The 27,660-nt window shown below is 34.4% G+C and overlaps 3 protein-coding genes across 8 annotated transcripts in view; 1 reads left to right on the plus strand and 2 right to left on the minus strand.

Annotated features, from left to right (window-relative positions):
* Positions 1–16,713, plus strand: part of rabgap1l (RAB GTPase activating protein 1-like) — a 151,148-nt gene extending 134,435 nt beyond the window's left edge. For all 3 annotated transcript variants that reach the window (XM_073936803.1, XM_068216445.2, XM_068216446.1), the window contains 7 exons: positions 2,825–2,917; positions 8,675–8,785; positions 9,106–9,210; positions 10,990–11,073; positions 12,144–12,215; positions 12,303–12,500; positions 14,826–16,713. In XM_073936803.1, the coding sequence (XP_073792904.1) occupies positions 2,825–2,917; positions 8,675–8,785; positions 9,106–9,210; positions 10,990–11,073; positions 12,144–12,215; positions 12,303–12,500; positions 14,826–14,960 (798 nt within the window). In that variant the 3' untranslated portion in view covers positions 14,961–16,713. The remainder of the gene's footprint in view (positions 1–2,824; positions 2,918–8,674; positions 8,786–9,105; positions 9,211–10,989; positions 11,074–12,143; positions 12,216–12,302; positions 12,501–14,825) is intronic.
* A 1,196-nt stretch (positions 16,714–17,909) lies between these two features.
* On the minus strand, positions 17,910–21,896 carry ifi44f1 (interferon induced protein 44f1). Of its 2 annotated transcripts, NM_001128684.1 has the most exon segments (8): positions 17,910–18,425; positions 18,653–18,753; positions 18,845–19,016; positions 19,094–19,246; positions 19,317–19,512; positions 19,596–19,653; positions 19,759–20,326; positions 21,786–21,858. In NM_001128684.1, coding segments are annotated over 7 exon segments (1,419 nt in total). In that variant the 5' UTR covers positions 21,786–21,858; the 3' UTR covers positions 17,910–18,254.
* A 900-nt stretch (positions 21,897–22,796) lies between these two features.
* Positions 22,797–26,442, minus strand: si:ch211-197g15.9. 3 transcript variants are annotated; one of them, XM_073936806.1, is made up of 9 exons: positions 25,925–26,442; positions 25,734–25,832; positions 24,625–25,151; positions 24,474–24,528; positions 24,202–24,397; positions 23,979–24,131; positions 23,730–23,901; positions 23,538–23,638; positions 22,797–23,300 (listed from the first exon to the last, which is right to left on the minus strand). In XM_073936806.1, the coding sequence occupies exons 3-9, from the start codon at positions 25,133–25,135 to the stop codon at positions 23,130–23,132; spliced, it is 1,359 nt and encodes a 452-aa protein (XP_073792907.1). In that variant the 5' UTR covers positions 25,136–25,151; positions 25,734–25,832; positions 25,925–26,442; the 3' UTR covers positions 22,797–23,129. The 3 variants fall into 3 exon arrangements, with proteins under 3 accessions (XP_073792907.1, XP_021325263.1, XP_009294609.1); XM_021469588.3 differs by lacking the exon at positions 25,734–25,832; XM_009296334.5 differs by lacking the exon at positions 23,538–23,638.
* Between the last annotated feature and the right edge of the window lie 1,218 nt (positions 26,443–27,660).

Raw genomic sequence — 27,660 nt, forward strand, 5'->3', positions numbered from 1 at the left:
GATTTACGACATTTAATTGAAACATTTCAGTTTATGTTTTTTGTAGCTCAAAAATTAAACAAACAAACAAACAAAAGGTTACATCTCGGTTGAAGGTATTTGCTGCAACCTTCATTTTATTTCTTCTCAGATGGGATGGAGGGCCAAATGAAAGGTTACATGGGCCAACTTTGGTCATCTCTGATACACTGTAAAACTCTAAAAGCTAATGTAACTCAAACCATTTAAGTAAACCGATTGCTACAAACCATTTGAGTTTTAAAAAAAAACTAATCTATTTGAGAACTGTGAACTTACTCCATTTAAGTTGAAGTAATGAGGTATTTAATTAACCCATTACCTTCAACACTGAATTCAAAACTCTTTTCAAATGAGTAGAATTAACTTTAGTCAATTTTGAGTTACCTACACTCATTGCATTTGATAAAGTTGACTGTTGGGATTTACAGTGTATAGACATTCCTAAAAACCTAAAAGAACCTCTTAACAACCAACCACCTAGCAACTTTGTTCCCTCGTCTCCCTGTCTGTCCATTTCCTGTCCTGATATTATGAATCAGTTGTTTTCTTCTCCTCCTTGTTCACCGTTCTGAAAAGTTTGTATCGTGTTCACATTCCACCGAACAGCACAACGGACACTTTGTGCTGCAAAAGTGGCTTTTTCAAACCTCTCTGAAGGAGAAGTCCACTTAGCCATGTGCAAGCTTTCGCTTTGTCATCATCAAGTCTTGAGTGCAGTTTTGGCTTGGGTGATAACAAGTAGTTCAACAGTTTCTCGCTCCATTGACCCTCGTCCTGAGGTCAGAGGTCAAACACACTGTATGGCTGACGGTCAACAATAAGCTGCTGTTCAGAAGTACTGGTGCAGTCACAGATAAAGGTAGAAGAAAGCTCCTTTTATGTTTTTAAGACCTGAATGAAGTGGGAACAGACCTTGGGAGACTTGAAATGCGGATATTCAGCTGTAACGGTTTTACAAGCATGTTTATGTGGAAACCCCAAACGACTGTTAGTTTGGCTTCAAAACACTGTTGTGGTCGCAGTAAACATCTCTGGTTCTTATCTGAGCCACTTCAGACTTAGACAAAGGATCAAATTTGAAAAACTGATCCCAGGCCTGCTGAATGTTGACTGTAATAAACAAAGTCTCCTGCAGTGAAGCGGTGAGTAAACCCGGATGAAGAAGAAGAAGATCCCCTCAGGACTGACTTCACTGAGCGCGCCACCCTCAGAGACTCCATGCGAACTCTGACTGTGTTGCTATAGCGACATAAAAGAGCACTGTGCTTTTAAAAGCTGCTGAGATGGTTTTGGCTTGAACTTTTTTGTTTTAGTTTAGGAAGTGTAGGAAGAGCTTTATGAGGTTCTGCATTATTTTTTAAATGAGAATGGTTATGTGAATGCTGCACAATGTTTTTAGTATCTTGACATTAGAGCCAAAGCATAGTAATAAAAACATGACTCATGTTTATTTTACGCAAGAAACAAAATACTTTAAATGACGTTTTTACTTGAAATTCAGAAGAAATGCCATCAGTAGTTTACAGAAAAATACAAATAAAAAATATATACGTATAAACAATAACTAAATTATAGTTATACTTTATTTGTTTTTCATGTCTACTTGTTCTTATACCCCGGTGGGTACTTAAATCTGAATACACACAGACTTATGGGGACTTGTGTCAGTGTGGGAACGTCAATTTTGGATAGGGATGGCTGACGTGAAACATGTTTTGACACAGTGTTGAGATCCCGAAGCGCAAGTGTGTTTCGAAACACCATACCGAAGCATGATCCGAAATACCTGGGTCACGTGGCTTAAGTAATTTAAAACACCAAGGGCACGTGACTAAAGTGTTTCAAACACCCAGGTCACATGACTAAAGGGTTTCGAAACACCAGTTCATGTGACTAAAGTGTTTTACACACCCAGGTCACATGACTAAAGTGTTTTGAAACATCAGGTCATGTGACAAAAGTGTTTTAAACACCCAGGTCACATGACGAAAGTGTTTTGAAACATCAGGTCATGTGACTAAAGTGCTTTGAAACATCAGGTCATGTGACTAAAGTGTTTTGAAACACCAGGTCATGTGACTAAAGCGATTGAAAACATCAGACATTTCAGAAGCGTTTTGAGACCTGGCGAATCTGCATTTGACTGATAGGGGCGGAATAAACCTCATGTAGCCTAGTGGATTGTGAGATTCTGTAATTATGACTAGATGTATTTTATTAATGTTACTTTTTATAACCAAAAGAAGATATATTGTATCATCTATAGCTACATCACCCTGGATTTGAACCCATTATGCTAGTCAGGAGCTCACCGCTTCACTAAATCACTTAAAACCACAGCTCTACAACTGAGAGTTTACATCTCATTTTATTTAACTGATTATTTGCTGAAGCTGTTCCAGAGCAATACTTTTTAAAAAAATGACCACTAGGTGTCACTGTAGAGATGGGTTTCAAAAGCTTCGACACCTTTACTTTGACTATTTTGGTGTTTCGTGAAGTCTCGCTTTGCCCACTACTAATTTTAGTAAACATGCTTATAAATCAGAGGGATTAAAGTGTTTAGGAAATGTAAAAATGCTAATTATTTCCTTTAGTAGTAGAGGGATAGAATATACTGTTAGTATAGTAGCATTTTCGCTCATTATATCTATGAGAGTCCCCACCAGGATATAGGAATGTGTTTATGTGCTTTCTTGCTTTTGGTTTCAAGCTTAAGTTGTTTGTGGTTTTTTTTTTTTTTTTTTTTTTTTTTTTTTTTTTTTTGATATCTTAACTAATCTCAGCTTATTTGTCTTTGTAGGTGCCAACAAAGAAGCTAAAGAAGTTTGAGAAGGAGTATCAGTCCCTGAGAGAGAGTCAGCTGCAGCAGGAAGACCCTATAGACAGATATCAGGTAAGCAGAAGCCTGATTTAACCCTCACCTCCTCCAGTCTTCATCTTCACCTCCTACGATCATCTTCATCTCAGTTCAGGACTCTGTAGCTCGCTGCTCTGGAAACCACAGACTTTCTCAGAAAAAGAGCCATGTGCTCCCTAAACCTTTCTTGAGTGATGACATTCTTCTCTGCTGTTTTTGTTCCAATTTTTTTTATTTATTTGTATTTCACAATTTTTTGTATTTGAGCCTTTTTATATAGTGGAAGAGTGACTTTTTATTTAAGTGCATTTTATATATTTTTGTCATAAATTAAATATTCAGTATTTTTCTTAATACATCTGAGTGTTATGTTTACATTAATTGAGTTGTTTAATAATCAGGTCTTTTTTATTTAAATGAATCCAATTTATTGAATGTGTTACAGTCTATATATAAATATGTAGGTTTGTATTCTTCGTATGAAAACAATCAAATGTTTAATCATAAACTAGGAGTTCTCAACCAGGGGGTCTCAGCAAATCTCCAAGGGGCCTCAAGCTGACTTAAAGAGATTTAAAATAAACTAATATGTTCTCTTTAGCTGCTTTTTTTTCTTTGAGGAACTGCAGTTATGTTACATCGTATTTGAGGAAAAAGTACACTGGAGAAAGATCACAAAGTTTTAAAAACAGGACTTTTTTCATTTTGTTATCAATAATAAATGTTTCTAGTTATGGTACACTGTAAACCCAAAAAGTTAATGTAACTCAAACCGTTTGAGGAACCGATTGCAACAAACCATTTAATTTTAAAAACTAATCATTTGAACTTGATCCATTTGAGTAAATGAACCAATTTGAGCACAGTAAAACCCAATAAATGGAGGGAACTCAAACCAACTGAGTACTGTAAAACTCAATAAGTTAAGGCAACTCAAACTGTTTGAGGAAACCGATTGCAACAAACCATTTGAGTTAAAAAAAAAACTAATCCATATGAGTACTGTGAACTTACTCCATTTAAGTTGAAGTAATGAGGTATTTAATTAACCCATTACCTTCAACTCTGAATTATTTTCAAATGAGTAGACTTAACTTTCAATTAATTTAGAGTGAACTACACTCATTTCGTTTGATTAAAGTTGACTGTTGGGTTTTACAGTGTCGGTGAAAGTTTATTCATTGTTTAAGCTACTTCTTGCAATTGCAAATTAATATCTCACAATTCTGACGTTTCTTTAAAGGTTTGCGAGTAATAAACTCAAAATTGGGAGAAAGTCAAATTTGTAAGGTATGAATTTAGATTTGCAGGAAGAAAATTAGAATTGCGAGCTATGAACTCAGAATTGTGACGTAAAATATCAGAATTGACAGAAATAAAGTAAAAATTAGCAGGTATAAACTCTGAATTGTCATGTATAAAGTCAGAATTGATAGAAATAGTAAAAATTGGCAGGTATAAACTCTGAATTGTCATGTATAAAGTCAGAATTGATAGACATAACATCAAAATTGGCAGGTATAAACTCTGAATTGTCATGTATAAAGTCAGAATTGATAGAAATAATGTACAAAATTGGCAGGTATAAACTCTGAATTGTGATGTATAAAGTCAGAATTGATAGAAATAATGTACAAAATTGGCAGGTATAAACTCTGAATTGTCATGTATAATGTCAGAATTGATAGACATAACATCAAAATTGGCAGGTATAAACTCTGAATTGTCATGTATAATGTCAGAATTGATAGACATAACGTCAAAATTGGCAGGTATAAACTCTGAACTGTCATGTATAATGTCAGAATTGATAGAAATAATGTACAAAATTGGCAGGTATAAACTCTGAATTGTCATGTATAATGTCAGAATTGATAGACATAACATCAAAATTGGCAGGTATAAACTCTGAATTGTCATGTATAATGTCAGAATTGATAGACATAACATCAAAATTGGCAGGTATAAACTCTGAATTGTCATGTATAATGTCAGAATTGATAGACATAACATTAAAATTGGCAGGTATGAACTCCGAATTGTGACATAAGAAGTCAAACTTGATAGAAATAATGTCAAAATTGCTATGATATGTTCCAAGAATAGCTACAAATACTCAAAATTGTAAGCCATTAACTTTCTTTAGGTTTTTAAAGAAATAAAATCAGAATTTAGTAGTGTGAAGTCAAAATGTAAAGTAATAGTGAGAATTGCAAGAAATAAACTCAGATTTGCTACAAATAGTCAAATTGTGGGCTATAATCTCAGAACTGCAACAAATGAAGCCAAAATTGCTGGAAATGAAGACAGAATTGTGGTGAATAAACTCAAAAGTGTGTTATATAGGTAAGAAGTGCTGTAAATAAGCTTAAATTGTGAGCTACAAACATAATTTCATGACATGATCAGAACTGCAAAACTATTATGGATGTTGTCAGGCCTTGAGGTTTGAAAGATTGAGAAGCTCTGTCCTAATCACTCTGCAATCTTTCAACATCTCTCCATCTTACTGAAAAGAAAGTGTATTTTCACAACCATCTCCAAAAGCCAAGCCTACTTTCAAAGGAAGCTCCATTACTTGGTGGTTTCCTTGCGGTCACTTCCTGTTTACCCTCTATTTCCCCTCCCTCACTCACTCACACAATCTAACCAATGAGAGTCCCCCTCACTCACCCATTTAACCAATGAGCTGCGGTGGGGGGGCGGAACCTGGACGGGTGCTGTTGTTCTGGTGGGTGTGGGTGTTTTCTGTGGTGGTCGACGGGTCAGGTAAGCCTTCAGCCCACCAGCGCTCATCGCTTACTAACAACATCTGCCTGCGTTTGTGTTTGTGTCTCTGATCTATTCCAATTAATCGGCTCATGTGCACAAACTAACCAGTGTTAAATGTGTGTGTGTGTGTGTGTTTGTAAATGGAAGTCATATGACAGCTTTACCCCCGTCCTGATAAGGAAATGTGTGTCATGTGAGGCAGTTTTGGAGACTCCCTGTGACAACGGCCAGATCTCTAATCAGAAGTCACAGTGTGCTCGTTTTACTCTTCGTTTTTTTTGCCTCAGTGTTTTACGTTATTTTGTTGTTTTTTTACACACTGAAATACAGCCTTTTACAATTATACAATATTGTTTACATTCACAACAGTGCATGTATATATATGTATATATATATATATATATATATATATATATATATATATATATATATATATATATATATATATATATATATATAAATAATTGTAAAAACCTTAAACCTTTTTAGATTTTTATATTATTATTATTATTATTATTAATTATGTATTTTATTTTTATTATTTATTGCTATTGATGACTTTTAATTGTTAGAATATTTTTTAGAATTATAGAAAAGTAGTATTTATAAAATGTTGTAAACTTGATCTTTTTTTCTTTTTTTTTCTTTTTTTTTTGAAGCTGATATCACAATACACTCAAAATTCTCTGTTATGGTTAATGATAATCTATTAAAAGTTGACTTTTCTTATCATACTGTTTATTTTCAAGATTTGTTGCGAAAACTGAACCTAGATTAGTGTGTCGTCTAAGTGGCTTTACATGCAAGTATAGGGTGTTTATGTTTTTTTGTAGTCTATGTGCTTTACTTTGTGCACTGAAAAACGTGATTAGTTACTTAAAGCGAGTAAACCAATTGCCTTAAGAAAAAAAGTTGGCTTTACAAAAATAGTGTAAGTAAACCCATTGTAAATTGGAACTGTTAAGCTGACGTAATATTTATTATTATGCAAATTGTATTCACTTTTTTTTAAGGAAGAGTAAACTAATCTCTTTTTTCTGTACACATTAAAAAAAATTCTTCAGCTTTTTTGTTTCTATCAAAATAACAGTAACTAAAATCCAGACTACAGTGTGTCTTCTAAGTTCAATACAGTTGTAAAAAAAAAACATAAGAATTGTGTTGTTTTAGCCCATTTTAAATAAGTAGTTGGAACAAACTAAACTTTTTGAGTGCACTTCTTTGCTGATTTATTAGGCATTTGTTTTAATGTTTTAATAATTTATAATTAAACATTACAATATAAAATAATAATAAACAGTCAGTTTGATATTATCTAATGTAAAAATTTACATTTTTGTGTTTATTTGTCTGATATTTGTATTTTACTTATTTCCTCTTGCGTTTTTGTGTATATTTAGTCATTAATAGCCTTGTTTTGACTTTTTTTTTTGTTTGTTTGTTTGTTGATTTACATAATAGAAACATCATATTTTCATATGAAGGTAGAATAATTACCCTTCAATTTAATATTTTTTTGTTTATATTTGTGCTGTTTAACAGAGAAGAGTTTTTTAACACATTTATAATAGTTTTAGTAGCTAATTTATAGCTAATCATGACAGTACAAAATATTGTACTAGTTAAGTTTCTCAAAGGTGCAGTATGTAAGTTATGTAAGCACCGAGTGCTTGAACTGGGTGTTGGACTCCTGGATCAAAAAAAAAAAAAAGGAAATGCAGGTTGCCAGATTGAGGACAGGAGCGAGTGATTTAAACCGTATTTTGAGTAAAAGCAATGACACCCGATAGCCAACACCTCGAATTGATATATTAGAAACGGCTTCTATTTCTCACTGGTGATCAACAGAAAACTATGACAGTGATCACCTCTGGTACACCTCATGTGCTTTATTCAGTGTTAAATGCTAACAATGGGAGTTTGAATGCCCTTATACATGACATTTATTGCCATACTACTGAAAGCAGAAGCAGATAGTTCACCTCAGATCTTAAAGGAAAATAAACGGTTTGAAACTAGAACTTTAGAACTAAACATGTGATTCAGCATGTACATTCAATAATGGTAAAAAGGGTTAACGTATTATATAGATTAAAAACCTTAACATTTCATGAGTGAGTGCATATTCTGTGCTTCTGAATGGCTGTACTGTATTTCAATTTCTGTCGTTTTTCATCTGGTGCAAACAACCAAATTGCTTATCACTGCATATCTCCTCACGAATTGTGTTGTTAGGACATGCTGTTACAATGTACAATGTATATAATTTGCTAATTAATAACCTCATGTGCAACTGAATCTGTCTCATTTCGGAGTCTGATACTGTCCACCAGAGGTTGCATTTTGGTCACAGGCACATACTTTCAGAGCCTTTCTAAATGAATGAATGAATGAATGAATGAATGAAATACATGGTTTTCCATTGAGGCAACCAGGGGTGTTGAAATATAATTGGCTAAACTGGCATTGGACAGGTTAAAAGAACCAAAACAAAGACAGCGTTCCAGCATGGAAAACACATGTTCAAAGCAAAATTGCTGACTTCAGCATTGTTTTTCAGATAAACAAGTATGTTAACTTGGCATGTTTCTTAAATATCTGCAAACATTATGCTATTTTTATGCTTTATAAGAGGTAAAAACTTGCATACAGCACCTTTAAGTACCTAATAATATTCACCTTAAAAGTTACATTAAAAATGATATTTATTCCAGCCAAACTAAAAGAAAAAAAAAGACTCTCTAGATGAAAAAATATATATAAAATAGTAAATACTGTTAAAAAATGTCTTTGTTGCTTTAAGCAACACTGTATATTTATACTTTCAGTTGCATATTAGTCATTTAATATGTTGCATTCATGTATTGCAAAACTGTTCCCTTTACGCAATCGTGTACTTGCTTATTGCGCTTCAGCTTTTAGAAAATCTGAGTGTGTAGCTAATGCACAGCCAGCTTTGCAGTCCTCTCTGTCTGTAAATCATCATGAAGTATTAAATGAGCTTTGTCTGTGTCTTTACAGAGAGAAAACCGGCGTCTGCAGGAGGCTAGCATGCGTCTGGAGCAGGAGAACGATGATCTGGCTCATGAGCTGGTCACCAGCAAGATAGCGCTCAGAAATGACCTCGACCAGGTATTTATACACTAGTTCATCCAAACACTATACTTGATTTACTTAACTTTTACTGGGTGGTTTCAACCCTGTTCTAAGTTTCTTTCTTCTGTTGAACAGAAAGGAAGATATTTGATGAATGTTGGAAACCTCTAGACATTAACTATCAATAGTAGCAAAAAAAATACTATGGAAGTCAATGGATACTGGTTTCCAACATGATTCTAAATATCTCCTTTTGTGTTCAACAGGAGAAAGAAACTCAGAAGGATGAGTTAATGGTGACAGAATTTTCATTTTGGGGTGAACTGTCCCTTTAATGAGTGTTGTGTTGTTTTCAGGCCGAGGATAAAGCTGATGTGCTAAATAAAGAGCTGCTGAACACTAAACAGCGTCTGGTGGAGACTGAGGAGGAGAAGAGGAGACAGGAAGAGGAGACGGCACAGGTATGAGTTCTCAAATGTGATGTTTACGTTAGTGTGTTTTCATTTTAAAAACAATTTTTGTTACGGTTACGCCTTGCTTTTACACTACTCCGACATCTTCATCTCACAACAATTGTGTTTTTGAAACATGCTGAAGACCCTGTTTAAGTTTGGTGCTAGTGTTTCGTTTCGATGTATATGGACTAAAACTCAAATTTTTATAAATGGAGGCGTGTGGCTATCTTCAGTCATGCTCTGATTGGTCTAATGGACTATAATGTATCGTTCCCTGATTGTTCAGTCCCCTCTCATATGACTACTACACAACTGGCAGGCATCAAATTTAAATGGGGACAAAATATGTGCATGCTCAGTGAGTGTGAATGGTCACGTATCATGGTTTAGGCTGTACAATGGTGCCTACATCTATAGATTACTATTTTTTTCCGAATCAGGGATTAAAATTGTTACAATGTTGCTTTTTGTTCATTCTTGGTGCGGTTTGCTTTCACACTAAAAAACTTCTAAACGAACCAAAATAGTTCAAACAAGTCACGTGTTGGTAAACTCTTCTCACATTGATCAGAGTTTGGTTTATTTTCCGGTTATCCTCTCAGCTGTCATACATTGTTGTTTTAGTTTATGACGATGAGAAATGAGCCATAAGCAAAAAGGTGCATCATCAAATATATATATAAGAGGTAAGAATTTCTCATACATAGCCTCATTTCAATTGTCAAAAAGTCGACCAAAAAGTTAATGATATTATAAATATTTTTGAATAGTTAAGTTAGACAGCATGCTTTCACTTTCGTATTCCAAATAAAATGCATTTTTACCAGTAGGTATGAAATCTCTACTCATCATTCTCTCTTCTTATAGCCATATATATGCCTATTTCATAACCATAATGTACTGTGATATAGCCTAATTAGTTAGTTCGTTGGATCCTATTGCTTTCTCACTTCAACTAAACAGCTCTAAGGTTTGTTTCAGCAGATCCAAGTGCGTTTGCGGGTTTTACATATGCCCAAATTAAACAACCTAACAGAGTAAACGTGGTTCCAAAAAAATGTGAACGGATCACCTTTATCAAACTTGCGTTTCCACTGCGAAAAAGAGTACCAATGGAAAGTGTCATTCTCCCTCGAGGAAATGTCAAAGTAAAGCTGTAAGGGTCGTTCACATCAATTAAGAAGAAGAAGCTCCAGAATAATATTTGTTCATGCTTCACTCTCATGCTTGTCAGTTTCTGACAGGATTGGATGTCAGAAGTACTTCAATAATTATGTGCACGTTATTATCATCAGTTTAAGAAGTTCGTTATTTCAAATATAGACACGCGGCGAGTGCACAAGCTCACTGGAGAAAGTGAAAACACTCATAACTGCCTCGTAAAACAACAACAGGACACGGCAGATTTTTGTTTGTTTTGGCTTTGTGGCTGTTCATAGAGACAACGACAAGGATTGTTAATGCTCGTGTCGACCATGGCTTGTTGTTATATGTATATATTATTGCCGTATAATGTCTCAGCTGTGTATTTAAAAATGGCTGCAGTTCTTCTCTGATGATGTTAGTTTGACGACTTGTGTGAAATTTGCTTAGCCATACCCCTCTAACCGCTAGTTTGCTGAGAGTGAAAGATGACACCCAAATATAAAACCCTGCCCCTATTCAGTATTCCATTTCAGTTTTGAAAAACGTCATCATACTGGAATGAAATGCTGCAGCAACTTGTGGTTCACGCGAACTTCAAACCTATCTTAACCTGAATGTTTTGTTGGTTTGTTTGAACAGTTGAAGGAAGTGTTCAGAAGGGAGCTGGAGAAAGCAGAGCAGGAGATCAAGAAGACCACAGCCATCATAGCTGAATATAAACAGGTAGGCCTGAGTGTTAAAAAAATAAAAAGAATTCAATATTGCTCACAGTTGAGTGTAAGGTAATTATTGTAGTCTAGGTTATCTTTACAGCTGTTTGTTTTTCTGCTTTATAATGTCTTGTTTAATTCAATGTGTACATTTTTGATTGTTTGTAAAAGATAATAATAATAAATTGGGGAAATTGTTTAGTGTATGTTTTAATAGATTTCTAAAAAAAAATATTTTTGAATATATTAAATACAAAAGATTTTATTTTTTAAGTATTAGTACAATAATATTGCAACTTTTTATTTTTCTACACTTTAGCTATATTATATAATATTACTTTTAATTTAATATTATATTTTTTATTATTTTATATTATTTTTTATGTTACATTATTTTATATTATTTTATTTTATATTAGGTTATATTATTTTATATTATATTATTTATTTTTTATTATATTATGTTACATTATATTATTTTTAATATTATATTATTTTATATTATATTATGTTACTATATTTTCTATTATATTATTTTATATTTTATTATTTGACACTTTATTATATAATTTTATATTATATTATATAATTTAATTTTTTATTATATGATATTATATTTATTGCCTTGTGCTACATTTGTTTAAAAAAATCCTATTAGGGTATTTTTATTGATTGTAAACTGTAATTTGATGTAATGCAGATTTAATTTAAATTGTGTAATGTTACATTTATTGATAACATTAATTATTATGCTATAAATTAAAAAAAATATGTTTGCTGTCTGTAACTACTTGTCTAAACTGAGCTGAAAGAACACAAATCTAGTGGGGGGTTTTTTAGACAACCTCAAATGTTTTATGTTCAGTTCACTTAAATTTGTAAAAACTAAGTTAATTTAATTCATTCATGCTGTCCCAATACAAATCGATTGTGTGGAATCCAGCATTTTGTTAGTGTTTTGTACTTTTTTTTAGAATATTTATTGTCAAATGATAGTCATAATGTCAATTTTGTATTATATAAACTTTGATTATGTATTGTGCTTGACATCAAATGATAAATCTCTCAAACTGTTTGCCTCAGATATGTTCCCAGTTGAGCACGCGGCTAGAGAAACAGCAGGCTTCCACAAAAGAGGAACTGGACATTGTGAAGGCGAGTAAATGAATGATCTTACATTATCTTATGGTCTTACTCACATCTGCTTAACGTGTAACCACCGGCATGGGTTTTTTCTTCCAGGCTAAAGTGATGGCATGTGAGCGCTGCAGGGAAGTGTTTAGTAAAGATGGACCACTGCAGATCCCGCCGGTCAGTCAGGACAACCGGGACACAGACCTGGACGAGGAGAAAGACTCGCTCAAAGCCCAACTCCGAGAGCTGGAACTGGAGCTGGCGCAAACCAAACTGCAGCTTGTGGAGGCCAAGTGCAAGATCCAGGTCAGACATCACACTCGCACATGCATTCACTTACACATGATAGAGTTTTAGACTTATATAATCGTTCAGGCATCTTTTCTGACACTGCAGGAAAAAAACACATTTATTTCAAGTCCCTGTCAGTTTTGAGATTTGGGGCTTTTTATTTTTCTTCTTCTTCTCCTTCTTTTTCTTTCTAATAAAAGTATAACATTTAAAGATTTTTTTTTTTTAAATGAGTTTTCGAGTCAGAAACCTCCACTTTAAATCTCTCACAGATTTAAATACACCAATCAACACAATTTTATTCATATCTGTATTTTGAAGGGTTATACAGAGGTATTTGTTCAAACATAATTTGGCTGAATGACATTTTATTCTATAAACAATTGTTTTTATTAATTAGTTAGATTTTTATTTATTTTGTTTTTTGCTTGTTGCACTGTCTGCAGTATTTTCAGAATTATGAAGTGATGAAAAGAGACACAAAACCTCCTCTGTAAAAAAATTTGACTCTAATAAAGAAACAACTTTATCCGATGTTCAGATTTTTGCACACAAATTGTATGCAAATCGGCACATTTAATCAAATAAGGCCTCATTTGCATATATAAATACTTGTAATACATATAATGTTTGCAATTTTAATGTAATCGATCAATAGGGGAAGTATAGTTTAATCTATTGGTTAATATTGTTAGCCAATTCACTTGCAGTGTCTTGTCTTATGTTTAGAGTACAAGAATAGAAGCATTTGTAACCTTTTAATAATTATAATTTCAGTCACTTTGACATTGTTTTTTAAATGCATAATATACCAACGTTTTATTTCTATAACTTTAATTGAGGATTTTTATTTTATTTTCAAAATAATCTCGCAATGTTATAACTTTAGTCAAGTTATGAATTTGTGTATTTACTTGAACTGAAGTGATGATTCAACTTTAACATAGTTTAGAATAATTTCTCATAATGTTACAACTTTGGCGAAGCAGTGGCGCAGTAGGTTGTGCTGTCGCCTCACAGAAAGAAGGTCGCTGGGTCGCTGGTTCAAGCCTCGGCTTAGTTGGCATTTCTGTGTGGAGTTTGCATGTTCTCCCTGTATTCGCGTGGGTTTTCTCCGGGTGATCCTGTTTCCCCCACAGTCCAAAGACATGTGGTTCATGGGAAATGGGTAGGCTAAATTGTCCATGGTGTGTGTATGTGTGCGTGTGTGCGTGCGTGCGTGTTTGTGTGTGTTTGTGTGGATGTTTTCCAGAGATGGGTTGCGACTGGAAGGGCATCCGCTGTGTAAAAACTTGCTGGATAAGTTGGTGGTTCATTCCGCTGTGGCGACCCCGGATTAATAAAGGGACTAAGCTGACAAGAAAATGAATGAATGAATGTTACAACTTTGCCTTTTTTTAATACTCCACCACAATCAAAAGGCTAAAGTCCCTAAGAAATCAAAACCAAGCATATGATTTTTTTAGCTCACATTGCCAGTTTTGTGATGAACAATTCATCTGTGCATACAATTAAGAAAAAATAATACTGTAGTTTGCCCTTCTTATCTTTAATTGAAGTCTAAAAATGTGCCTGTTTTGTTTTTTTTTTCAGTTAATTTGTCACATTGGCGTATATCTGTAATAACAGTTATTTTCTTTCACAATCAGAAAGAAAATAATGATTGCAGCTTCCGGTTCATTTGGACTTTATAGAGAACTTGCATGAAGTTGTAACATTATGGAATTTAAGACAAAAGTAACGACATAATTATCAGATTAAAGAAAAAGTTTGTAAACTAATTTGCAAAAACTATAAAATTAACACCAAAGTCAAAATATTTAAGAGAAAATTCAGAATCAAAACTAAGACATCAAAAAAAGTGTAGATAATGTTGTAAGATTACAAGATTTAAATAGAAATTAAAAAGTAAAATGGCCGCATCTTTCAGTATTACAACATTAATTTTGATAATTTTTTTAGAATGTTGACATAAATCATGGAGATTTATGTCAGTATTCAAAAAAATATGATTAAAATGAATGGTGTAATACTAAATAGGTAACTACTTTGTACAAAGATTCGGACTGAAATCTATAGATTGAAAGAAACCTGAACTTCTTTATGAAAAAAAATATGAAAAGAGACAACATGAAAATTGTCAGTACATTGTAAAAACATTATTTACATTACATTTTGATGTAACACAAATCTCAAACATTTGTTTTCATACTGCACTTTTTTTACCCTCATAATTTAGTATTTATATTAGTCTTTTTTCCATAATCTCCTAAAGTTAGTACACTGTGTATGTTCCCAGTTTACAGTTTTATTAATGCTATTTGCTTTTTTAATCTACAGGAGCTGGAGCATCAGCGGGGCGTATTGATGACGGAGGTCCAAGCTGCCAAAAACTCATGGTTCAGTAAAACGCTGGGCTCCCTCAAGAACTCAGCCAGTAACCAGTCACCCTCCTCACCCAAAGAGGGCCCGTAGGACTCGCCAAGTGCTTAACCAAAGGGTGGAGGAGTGTGACTTTCAGAGCGTTAACGAACACTACTAGAAACACAACAACAGCAGTGCAGTATTCCCTCATATGGACTAATGAACCAACCTCTCATCCACATGCACTTAATGGTCTGTTATTATTTCCTGAGCTTGCGACGCCACCTTGTGGATAGTAGCAGTACTATGATGAAAATGATCAAGTTACAATTTTCTTTACTTTGTTTGTAAACACTCTAGCATGCAAGCATTACATCACAAAGGGTCTACATTTAGTTTTTTGTTTGTTTTTGGAGGGAATACTGCATTCTGCTAACACAAATCGTTTCGTTTTTCTATTTAGAAACAATAAATGTAAGCGGTTTGTCATATAAATGTGTATAACTAAATGTCGATTTTTTTATTTTAATCTTGTACAGTTCCGAAAGAGAAGCGTCGCGTATTATTTTTTACGATTTTTGGAATATGAATGTCCTCTTTATAAATGTCGAGTACTGAAAAAGCACACGAGCAAATGAACCATGCGTTGAAGAAGCCAGGCATTCCCTATCCGTCCGTTTTCCATTGTTGTGTTGATCAGCAAACGTTGACGTTGTGGCCACACAATATCGACCTGCCAATCACTTATAGTGCCCGTTTTATGTTGTTAAACAGGTGACAGGTGGTAAAAATCACAAGCATCTTTTCAGGAGGAACACAAACCAGGTCTCCAGATGAAGTCAAAAGCCATACGGAGTCAGGAAGTACATTTTGTTTCTATCTTTTTGTAAGGATGTCCTCATTAAAGGGATAGTTCATCCAAAAGTGAACGCTTTCTGTTAATGCACTCTCCTTTAAGTCATCAATAATGTGGCTCACTTTTTTTTTCAATAGCGCATTTAAGAGGTTTATGAATTTTCATAATTCATAAAGTTATCGACTACTGACATTTTTAGAGTCAAAAATCACACACAGGCGAAATTCTTGCTTGCTGAAGCGGTGGATTAAAGGTAATAATGTTGTAAATATGTTCCGTTTCCTGCACAGATACAATTGTTTAAATTCATTTAATCTTCAGGAGCCATTTTTTTTTCATTTTTTGCTTGTATATGTTGCTTTTTGGACTCTCAAAGTATATTTTATAAATCACCAAGGACCACAGATTCTGCTTGAACTCTACAATAATGTTTATCTGAATAAATAAATATATTTATTAGATGGCCTGAGGGTGAGGAAATAAACAAAGCGTTTCTTTTTGTCTTTTTGGGTGAACTGTCCATTAAAGCAATGTACCTGTATCTGTGTATTTTCACTAAGCAGAGTGAAATAATCTGCATGTCTCTTAGTCACACTAACAAGTTGCCATATTGTAAACAAGCTTTATTTACAAAAAAATAATTATTGTCGCCTATTTTGTATTTTTATTTCGTTCAAACTGTGATTTAAAGATGCCAAACTGATTACACAAATTAAGAAAGAGATGTCATATTATTATTAGCTAATAGTGCTGTCCTGTGGGTTTCTACTGATGGTTACAGGTTTTTATATATCACAGTGTATATCGCAGTCTACGGGACAGGAGTCATTGCTTCTGTGCGTCTGGTTTAATGTTCATTCATTCGTCATTTCCCCAGTTTCAGCCTGCTGATGTCGTCTGTCTAGTAACTATCTGACAGTAAATATCTGCTTCTTGGTCTCATGTTTGACAACAAGTCTGCTTTATTTAATTCACGCCTTTCGTTGTTTCAATAAACAGTAACATAAATTCTGCTGTCAGTCTGCTTGTGTATTTCTATATATTTTTTCTTTGCTGATCATTATTCCATTTTTACAGGTCAGATTTACTTTGTTAAATTAATTTACTATTTGCATCAGTATTATACATGTTATTATTAGCTTTATTATATTATTTATGATAGAAGAGATAGACATTTTAGATAGATAGCAAGGAAATTACCTTAAATTGAGACATTTATGCAATACTTGGTGAAAGTGAAGAAATTTAGACAAATATTAAGGATATTTAATTTATACATTCTGAATTCATTAATAAAAAATGCCCTTTGCTGTATGACCCTTTTCTAACTATGAAAAGCAGTTAGTTGACTACTTAAAGTGAGTAAACATATTTCTTTTAAAGAAGAAATTACTAAACTAGTTGCCTAAATTCAGTGTTTCTCAACCATGTTCCTGAAGAACCACCAGCTCTGCACATTTTCCCTGCCTGAATAAACACACCTTATTCAGATCATCAGCTCATTAGCAGAGACTGAAAGACCTGTAATGGGTGTGACAGACAAAGGAGACATCCGAAACATCCAGTGTTGGTGGTCCTGAAGAACGTGGTTGAGAACCACTGCCTTTAATGCTTAAGTAAATTAACTATGTGCATAATTACTGTTACTGTTAAGTATATTGTCCCTGTATTGTATAAATTGTTTATTGGGGCGATTTGTTCTGCAGCGTAATAGATTTACAAGATACATACCACACCACACACTTAAGACCAACATCACACAACACATGAATAGTATTAAAACAGGGGCTACCTCTTCCCATTAAAATTCTGCAAATCAGTTGCACAAGAATCAAATGAAAAACTTAATCTGTTGGTCCATGTCAAAGGAATTCTATACCGAGATCCCAAGGGAAGGGTTTGAAATTAATCAAAAAGAGGATGGGATATGTCTGATGAGCTTTCTTTAGAACCCAAATTTCATACAAATTGGATAATTCCAGCACTTTCACCTCTAACACTTTGCTGCAGGTATTTAAAATGTATGGTTTTTAAAAAATATGACTGTATAATATGAAACTATGTATTTTTGTGTAATGAACTCAACAGTTTCAAGGTACAATGGTCACTTTTTTACTCATTTGAAGCAGCTTCCAGAGTGTGAGTATATCGTAAGTTCTTAAACCCATGCTGAATTATTTTTTAAATATCAATAATGAGTTGATTTGTTGTCAAGTCCAGTCCGCTTTGCACAGAAATTGATCTTAAAATCATTCCGTATTAAGAAGTCACTTTATTTTTTAATAGCTATTAGCAAACAGCATATATGTTGACAATTTCAATGCAAGACCCCCTTTCCAAAGTCGACTTGTCTTATCATTACCCTAAAAAAATGTTTTCAAAGCTCATTTTGAATCACAAACTCACTAAAACCAAGTAAAAGCTGCCTAATGTGTTATATAGCACAATACTCTAATACTTTGTACTCAAATACCTTACCATTATTGTTGTAAACAAACTAAATTTTTTGCAACTGACAAGGTGATGGTATTCTACATATTTTTCTGCTCCTACATAGGAGCAACATCATCCAGATAGTCATCAGCGAAGTTGAGCATCTGCTGTAGAGCGGTGAGAAGCAGGACGTCACAGTTGAGCTCCAGCTTCAGCTCCTGACTGTAGTTCTTCGCCGGTAAAACACAAGACACCGGCACACCCAACCGAGAGCTCACCTCCTGCACCTGCACACACACAACACCAGCTCACAGGCTTCAGGCTTTAGCAGGAGCATCAGTGACTACAAAGATAGATTTGGAAACGAACTAGCTGATGCTTTGGTTTATGAATATTTGGTTTTTAAGGCTCGCAGAATTCTGATAGTGATCAGTTTTGTTCACCAGAGAGGGTGAAGGTTCTGGAAAGTGCTTGTACAGAAATAAGAACAGTTCATGTGATCATGATGTCTCACCTTCGTCTTGATGTAGGAACTGAGATAAAGGTTTTGAAGGTCTTCCTGCACTAGTGGACAAGCTTCATCTACTTTTGTCATCAAGACAATCTGAGCAATGCCTGAAATAGTTTGAGGTATGTTGACTTATGTATATTAATTACTTCAATTTACCTTTGATTGGTCACAAGATATGCATAAATGTTCACTAACCCAGTGAGTTGACTTTTCTGCGTATGGCAGACAGTTTTTCCTCTAGTTTCTCAGACATGAGGGAGATTTTGGTGGCGTCGATCACGTACACCACACAGTGGATCTTCTCCTGTAGAGACGCAGATCTGGAGGACTTTTGCTCATCAGGTTGAAATGGTGTGACTGGATTGAACTGAATCAGCAGGATTTATATTTTAGCATTCACACTTCAGTCTTCATTCATTTTGGAGATTCAGTAAGTGCTCTTACTTTATAGCGGTCTGGTATTTGTCCTTGAAGAATGCTGCTGATGTCCTCAATGTCCAGTCCTGCTCCTGATTGCTCCTCGAGGCCCATGGTGTCACACAACACAAACGGCAATGGCTTTCCTTCACGACCATCTTTAATTGGGTAAGTTCGAAACTGTCAACCAAGAAGAGAAACGTATCAGAGACTCAGGAGTCGTCTGTGGAAAACTCTGCTGAATCTGTACCTGTGTGGTCAGACTGGTGTCTGCAGATCCTGACATGGCTTTGCTGGTTATGCGACCCATAAAGATGGAGTTTATAGAGTTGAAGAAACTGGATTTTCCAGCACCAACAGGACCAATCATCAGGATTCGAATATGGCTGACAGAAGATGTCAGGGGTTTATAATTCCTGATCATTTCCATGAGCTCTGCTTTTTGTCTGTGACAGATCAAAACTTAATTTAATAACATTTTAACTAACTTATTACCAATGTTAATAAATATAGCAAGGGGAAAACTTACTCGGCTGTCCACAGAACATTCCTCCATGGCTTCAGATAGTCTGACAGAGGGCTTTCAGCTGAAGTAATGCCAACAATTAATTTATTGATACACTTGTAAATGTTTACTTATAGAAACTGGAGGTTATTTACTGTCTATGGCTATTTTCTGACGATTGACTTACTCTGCTTTACTTTGTACACCTCACATTCAGTCAGGGCACAGTCGTTTCCATATAGTGTTGAAGAATTAAAATTGAATGCATTCATTGCGCTAACATTTCCAAACAGTCCACCTTGGGATGCTCCTCGATTAGACACAACTGGTTGGTTGTTGTTGCAGAAGTACAACTTGTTGCCAAAGTTGGGTCCTTCATCGCCATCATATCGTGCATAACATCCGCTGTTAGCCTTGATGAAAAGGCTGGTATTGCCTTGAAAGCTAAACAGAAACGCTGCCTCATCCCTAATTTCCTGGCCACTTTGAGTATAATCTACACTAGTGTATCCACCGAAGATGTAGCCTGAACGATTGTAGGCTACTAGTAAAGTGGGACCCTGATTGTCACATTTCTGATGAAAGGCAGAAGCTTTATATCCATGAACTGAAGCTTTATAGAGAAGAGTCAGATCCACATCGCCAATTGATGCACAGAGCTGATCTTTCTGCTCATCTGATAAAGTGAGTGGAGCTTGACTGACTCTGACAGACCCACCGAAGGTAAATCCACCTATAGGTGTACTGCTGTACATCTAAGTAAGAAGAAGCATATATGAGTTGAGTTCTGTGTGATACTGTTAGAAAGTCATCTTCTATATCTGATAACGACATATATCATGATTTACCACTGTTTCTGTAAATGCAATCAATTATTAGTTTTTTTGTATACTCTCAGAAAAAAAGGTACACGGTGGTACAAATAATGTTCCTTAAGGGCCAGTTTTGTACCTTTGTAAAAGTTGTACCTTATATGGAACAGAAAAGACCTCTTATAATACTGTTCTGTACCTTTTATGGTACAATTCAAATAAAGGTACATAATTGTTCTCTTAAAAAGGTACACTCTCAGAAATAAAGGTACAGGAGCTGTCACTGGGGCGGTACCTTTTTTAAACGGTAAATATTTGTACCTGAAGGGTCCATAATGGTACTTCAGAGGTACTTTTTAGGTACATTTGGGTACTAATATGTATCTTTTGAAAAGGTACTGCCCCAGTGACAGCTCCTACCTTTATTTCTGAGAATGTACATAAGTGTTGGATAACTCCTTCTTTGTTACAATATCTATGAAAATAAATATTACTGGAAAGGCAAGATGATTTATGAATAATTTCCATATTAAAACATGAATTATCATTTAAAAGTGTGTTTAAAGAAACTCATAAACAATAATTATTAAGTTCTATAATGCAATAATACAAAACAACTGGTAAAACATTTGTATCTTTGATAAAGGTACATTTTAGTTTCCCATGGTATAAATCATGTTCTTAAAGGTACAAACTGCAATGGTACAAATTTGTTTCTTTGTCTTAAGGTCCAATTCTGTTCCATAAAAAGGTACTGCCCCAGTGTTAAGGGTTTGTACCTTTTTTGGTACAACATTGTACCATTTTTTCTGAGAGTGTACTGACCACATGTAAAGGACTTTATTTTTACATTTAAAGTATATGCTCAGAATTGTGCTCACTCATATCTGATTATATTTCTCATTTTATTTAGAGCATTAGGGCAAATGTTTGATTAGAAATATAAAAATAATACTAATCAAATATAATAGTTTGCAAAAACTAATGATTACAGGTGCAATATAAAATGAAAAATAAATATATTGTACTTTAAAGATTGCAACGTTTTCCCGATACTGTTATTCATGTTTGTCTTCATCCCAGTATATAATAATGAGCTCATATAAATTATGAAAAATTCTTACCACAAATATTGTATTTAGACACACTGCGAAATAAACAATAAAAGTATAATATGAAACCGTATACGTTTTTATTTTGTTTATACGATATACATTTTGTCTTCTTGCACAGCCCTACTCACAGACTTGAACAGTCACTCTGAAATTCTACCGATGCTGATTAGCCGGAATCGAAAGTGAAACTACACCAATATATTTATATATAATTTTTTACAGCGTATTTAAATGTTACATTTTCTCTGGACGATATTTCTTACTTTGATATAGAGCATAGGTCTTACCTTACGCTCCACGTTCTCTCCGAAATTAAACATTTCAAACTTGGTTTCATATCTTTCACACACAGCCGATCATCAAGTTTCGCTCTTCTAATCAAACCCCACCACCTTGTTATTTCAGTTTAATGTCACACTAATTTAACACTATTGGCATTCAGTTATATGAGAATAAAATGATAAAATAAGTGTGATATGTTTTTCTATGTTTTTTATTTCATTAAAAATACGTAACATTTTAACAGTAGAATTTAGTATTACATTTTAATGAAAATTAACATTTTGATGAAAATATTTCATTTTACATTTTAATCCAGTACGCATGCCTCAACTGAATGTTCCACAGACTATATATATATATATATATATATATATATATATATATATATATATATATATATATATATATATATATATATATATATATGTGTGTGTGTGTGTGTGTGTGTGTGTGTGTGTGTGAGTGTGTGGAGAGAATAATAATTAGGCAATTCATGATAACATATGAAAATTCTCCCGCCTTTTACTGGAAATGGTTAGCAACCTTCTGCTTCTGTTTTTAAGGTTTGTGGTTTAATTTTGGAGGAACATGTTTCAATGTAATAAAACAAAGAAATCATTTAATTTATAGTATAGACTCCATTTGTAAAATCAACTCTTTCTTTTACATTTTCCATAATGATTTATTCTATCTAAAACCTCTTTCTGATTGGATGGCCCAGTCTTGTTTTTCTCAGATGCAAGTTTTACTTTAATTTCCAGTTTATTATAAGATTTTATATGCAGCTTAATTCCTCTACATCATCATTAACAAATTTACTTTCATCATAACGAATTTGGCACTTGTGATACTGGACTATAAACATTCCACAGTGTGAATGTACACAGAGTTCTTAAATATTCTGATTCAGGTATTTATTAAAATATCAATATTCCGCTTTGAAGGAAGTCCAGCACACTTTCACACAAACAAAAACAACAACAAACAGAAGAAATAACACCCACAGTCAATAAGTACCTTACTCAGTTTATTTAATAGCTATAAGGCTCTATATGTAAAAGGTATGTGTTGAAAGTTTCAATATATTCTAAAGAAATTTGTTTTCTTGTTAACCGAGAAAATTTTATAAATCCTACTGTTTGTACCACAAACTCACCATTGGCCAATTTTAAAGTTGATAGGTGGTTTAACTAGTATAAATGCATACCAAGGAAAATAATATACTATAAACTGCATGAAAATTCACTACTGACAAGGTAGCACTATTCTGCATATTTTCATGACTTTTTTAGTCTCAAGATTAAATCATATATAGCACAAAGTATTGAGAAAATAAAAACAGCTTTTCTTTATTTAGGAGCAACATCATCCAGATAGTCTTCAGCGAAGTTGAGCATCTGCTGTAGAGCGGTGAGAAGCAGGACATCACAGTTCAGCTCCAGCTCCAGCTCCTGACTGTAGTTCTTCACCGGTAAAACACAAGACACCGGCACACCCAACCGAGAGCTCACCTCCTGCACCTGAACACACACACACAACACCAGCTCACATTCAGGCTTTAGCAGGAGCATCAGTGACTACAAAGATAGATTAGGAAACAAACTATCTGATGCTTTGGTTTATGATTATAGGGTTTTTAAGGCTTGAAGAATTCTGATTATGGTAAGTTTTTTCACCAGAGAGGAGCAGAGAGGGTGAAGGTTCTGGAAAGTGCTTGTACAGAAATAAGAACAGTTCATATGATCATGATGTCTCACCTTCGTCTTGATGTAGGAACTGAGGTAAAGGCTTTGTAGGTCTTCATCCACTAGTGGACAAGCTTCATCTACTTTTGTCATCAAGACAATCTGAGCAATGCCTGAAATAGTTTGAGGCATGATGACTTATGTATATCGTTTACTTCAATTTACCTTTGATTGGTCACAAGATATGCATAAATGTTCACTAACCCAGTGAGTTGACTTTTCTGCGTATGGCAGACAGTTTTTCCTCTAGTTTCTCAGACATGAGGGAGATTTTGGTGGCGTCGATCACGTACACCACACAGTGGATCTTCTCCTGTAGAGACGCAGGTCTGGAGGACTTTTGCTCATCAGGTTGAAACGATGTGACGGGATTGAACTGAATCAGCAGGATTTATATTTTAGCATTCACACTTCAGCCTTCATTCATTTTGGAGATTCAGTAAGTTCTCTTACTTTATAGCGGTCTGGTATTTGTCCTTGAAGAATGCTGCTGATGTCCTCAATGTCCAGTCCTGCTCCTGATTGCTCCTCGAGGCCCATGGTGTCACACAACACAAACGGCAATGGCTTTCCTTCACGACCGTCTTTTATTGGGTAAGTGCGAAACTGTCAACCAAGAAAGTAAGCATATCAAAGAGACTCAGGAGTCGTCTGTAGGAAACTGTTAAATCTGTACCTGTGTGGTCAGACTGGTGCCTGCAGATCCTGACATGGCTTTGCTGGTTATGCGACCCATAAAGATGGAGTTTATAGAGTTGAAGAAACTGGATTTTCCAGCACCAACAGGACCAATCATCAGGATTCGAATATGGCTGACAGAAGATGTCAGGGGTTTATAATTCCTGATCATTTCCATGAGCTCCTCTCTTCGTCTGCAATACAGATTGCATTCAATAACTACATGTGAAAATACAGAAGGAAATGAGCAAACCCAGATTGGAAACATACTCAGCTGTCCACAGAACACTCCTCCAAGGTTTCACCTCAAATTTGACTTGGGTGCCTGGCACATAATTGAAGAATTGAGTTTAATTAAAATCTGATACTTGTACATGACTAGATGTGCATATACAAACACACTTTCTAATGATTGACTTACTCTGCTCCACTTTGTACACCTCACATTCACTCAGCTGAGTGTCGTTCCCATACATTATTGCAGTGTTAACAGTAAATGCACTCACACCTTGATTATACACCATTGGTTGGTTGTTGTAGCAAAAGTACAACTGTTGGCCAAAGCTGGGTACGCCAGTGTCATCAAGACGAGCATTATACCCACTGTTAAGTTTCATACACACAGGGATCTTGCCCTGAAAGCAGAATAAGAATATGTCCTCATCAGCAATATACTGCCCGCTTTGAGTGAAATCTACACTAGTGTATCCACCAAAGATGTAGCCTGAACTGTTGTAGGCGACAAGTAAAGTTGGACCCTGACGGTCACATCTCTGATGAAAGGCAGAAGCGTTATATCCATGAACAGAAGCCTTATAGAGAAGAGTCAGATCCACATCGCCAAGCAAAGCACAGAGCTGCTTCCTTTTGTCTTCTGGCAAGTTAGAAGTCAGGGTGTTCACAGTGACATCTCTGACTTTGTGTTTATTCATGCTTGAAGATGAAGACCTGCAAATACAATGTAGACTTGAGCTTAATATTTTCTCTAAATGTCATGTTTAAATGTGCTATAATCTATTCATTAGGCTGTTATTGAATTATTTACCCAATATATTGTAAGAAAACTTAATATAAACATTACCTTAGTTCTGTGTCAAAAACAATACGGTAATATGTACAAGACAGAAGGTTGATGTTACTTAATGTGCATTGAAAGACAATATAGACCAGGGCTTTAAATAATATTTGGAGTTTTAAAATGTCAAAATCTCATATAAAATTAAGCTAAAGTGGCTTATAACCTCAACATATCATTAAGTACAACACAGATTAATCAAGATCAACATAGGTACCTATTTATGCGGCATTACTTTAAAAAAAAAAAAGTAAAAAGAAGGCTGTTTATGACTTGTTCCTTGTGTAATTGTATTTACTTAATTATTATTTGTACTTGCTTTCTTTTATACATTGTTTTGGTGAATTCCCTGCAGAGTTAAACGAATTGATTTTACAGCATTTATGTATAAAAAGTGCTCTACAGATCAGAATATTTCTATGGAAAATAAAAGAATATTATTATTTGTGACTTACCTTAAGTTCCGTAGAGAAATGCTGTGTGAAAGTAACACTGAATGTTTCACTTGTTGAATGTTACACCCAAGTCAAACCTGTTTTCCATCAAGCTCTATCCTGATATACAGGAATATTTTAGCATTAGCATTTATGATTGCGTGTTATGTTAGAGATTTACATAGCATTACCAGTTTGAACAACAGAATTACCTGTGAGCTGTGTGAACAACCCTCTTCCTCCTGCTTTCGTATCTGGGCTAATGGTTTTGCTAGCCTTCAGCCATGTGTGATGATTAAAATGGTAAATGGTAAAAATACAGGGTCGTCATACTGCATATAGCATATACCTATATTTATGGCAAGAAGCAGGTAATCCGATACACAAATAGCCAAGCAGGGGAAGGGCTAAAATTTTTGGTTCACCTAGCTTGTGTGTTTTTGGCTCTGTGTGAGAAAACCAGTACCTGGATTAGTACTGGGGAACATCCAAAACTACACACAGAAAGCCCAACTGTACCTGCCACAATTTAGGGACTTTTTCTGAGACAACGAGGCTAGCCAGCAAGTCAACAACAACATGTTGTTTTTATTTGTGCACTTATGCAGTAAAGTCATAGCAGAGAATGACTCAATTTAACTGACAAAGTGACGTAACCAATCGTGTGAGTTTGAGCTATATGGGCCTCTGCAGACTTGGATCCAGGCAGTTTTACGGCCCAGGCAGTTTTACGCTCCACAGCTTTACGGCCCTGTTGTTCCTAATGTGTCCAGTAGGGAGAGATGAAAGATACATGGCCACATAATATATTTAAAGTCAACGCTACCAGATTATTAAATGTCCTGTTCATAAATGTATATTTTAAATTAGATTACGCTAAATATGAACGCTAAGTTAATGTATCATAAAGTGAGTTATAAACTCACTATGTAATATGCAGAATTGATACACTCACCAAACAATTCCAGATATGCAAAAGCCCAATTGCAAATTAATTTAGATTAATTTAATTAGAAAAATTAGAAACACAAGTTGTTGGATAGTGTAATGGTTAATTGTTGCCAAGCTATACGTTTTCATATAGAGATATGCATTTGTTGTATTGTTCATATATAAATTTGCATTTTGAAAATAACAAAATTATTACCAAACAATACAGTGTAATTTGGAGTAATGATGTGCTTTGATAAGAATGCAGAGGTATTGTTACAATAAATATAATGAAACAATAAGGGATAAACAATATGATTGCATGTGCAATTCAAACTTCATTGGTAATATATAAAATGCATTGTATAGCTATAAGAACAAAAATGAGTAGACCATTTATAATTGCGAGTTTCTTTATGCATTTATAGATACATGATAGTTTAATTGTTTAAATTAGAACAGGATTGCATTACATTGATTGTAATTGAAAGTAATGCAATTTTAAAATTTAAAATAAAATCAATTACATTTTCAGACCTGTTTACATTTATTTCAATATTTAAGAAAGTCAAATTTCGAGGAATAATGTAGTGTAGTTGGAGTGTAGATTTGGCTGACAACCCAGACCATGTAAGTGTATTGTCTAATCTATGAGAAAATATATATCTTTAAATAATTATAAAATATATAATAATTACTCCCTTGCTGAGACAAAAAGGTAAAAGAAAATTAGCCTACATAACACACTTTCTTATGTAGGTTAATGTTATTTTACTCTTTTGTTGATGTAGAACATGTAGCTTGCCTGCACATAGTTACCTAAAATTGAGTCAAACTAACACATTGCTATTATATTACACCAATTTGTTTGTGTTGACATATAAGTTTCATGTTTTAAACACGTATTTAACATAGATACCTCTTCATCGTGTCGCGTTTGGTTGGGTGAGATAAAGTTCTGGAGGCTTAAAATAACACTGTACTGCCTCCCTCTACTGGACACAACAGGAACAACAGG

This window comes from Danio rerio, chromosome 22 (assembly GCF_049306965.1).
Source record: "Danio rerio strain Tuebingen ecotype United States chromosome 22, GRCz12tu, whole genome shotgun sequence".
In the NCBI taxonomy this organism is placed as follows: domain Eukaryota; kingdom Metazoa; phylum Chordata; class Actinopteri; order Cypriniformes; family Danionidae; genus Danio; species Danio rerio.

Coding starts and splice junctions, on each gene's coding strand:
- ifi44f1 (XM_017353145.4), bottom strand. CDS start 21,818: ATGTTTAATTTCGGAGAGAACGTGGAGCGTAAG. Junction 19,654..19,758: donor GGTGTACAAAGTAAAGCAGA/GTAAGTCAATCG, acceptor GCATTACTTCAG/CTGAAAGCCCTCTGTCAGAC. Junction 18,426..18,844: donor CAGAAAAGTCAACTCACTGG/GTTAGTGAACAT, acceptor GTGTGTGTGCAG/GTGCAGGAGGTGAGCTCTCG.
- si:ch211-197g15.9 (XM_021469588.3), bottom strand. CDS start 25,135: ATGAATAAACACAAAGTCAGAGATGTCACTGTGAACACCCTGACTTCT. Junction 24,398..24,473: donor AGTGTTCTGTGGACAGCTGA/GTATGTTTCCAA, acceptor TCTGTATTGCAG/ACGAAGAGAGGAGCTCATGG. Junction 23,639..23,729: donor CAGAAAAGTCAACTCACTGG/GTTAGTGAACAT, acceptor AAACTATTTCAG/GCATTGCTCAGATTGTCTTG.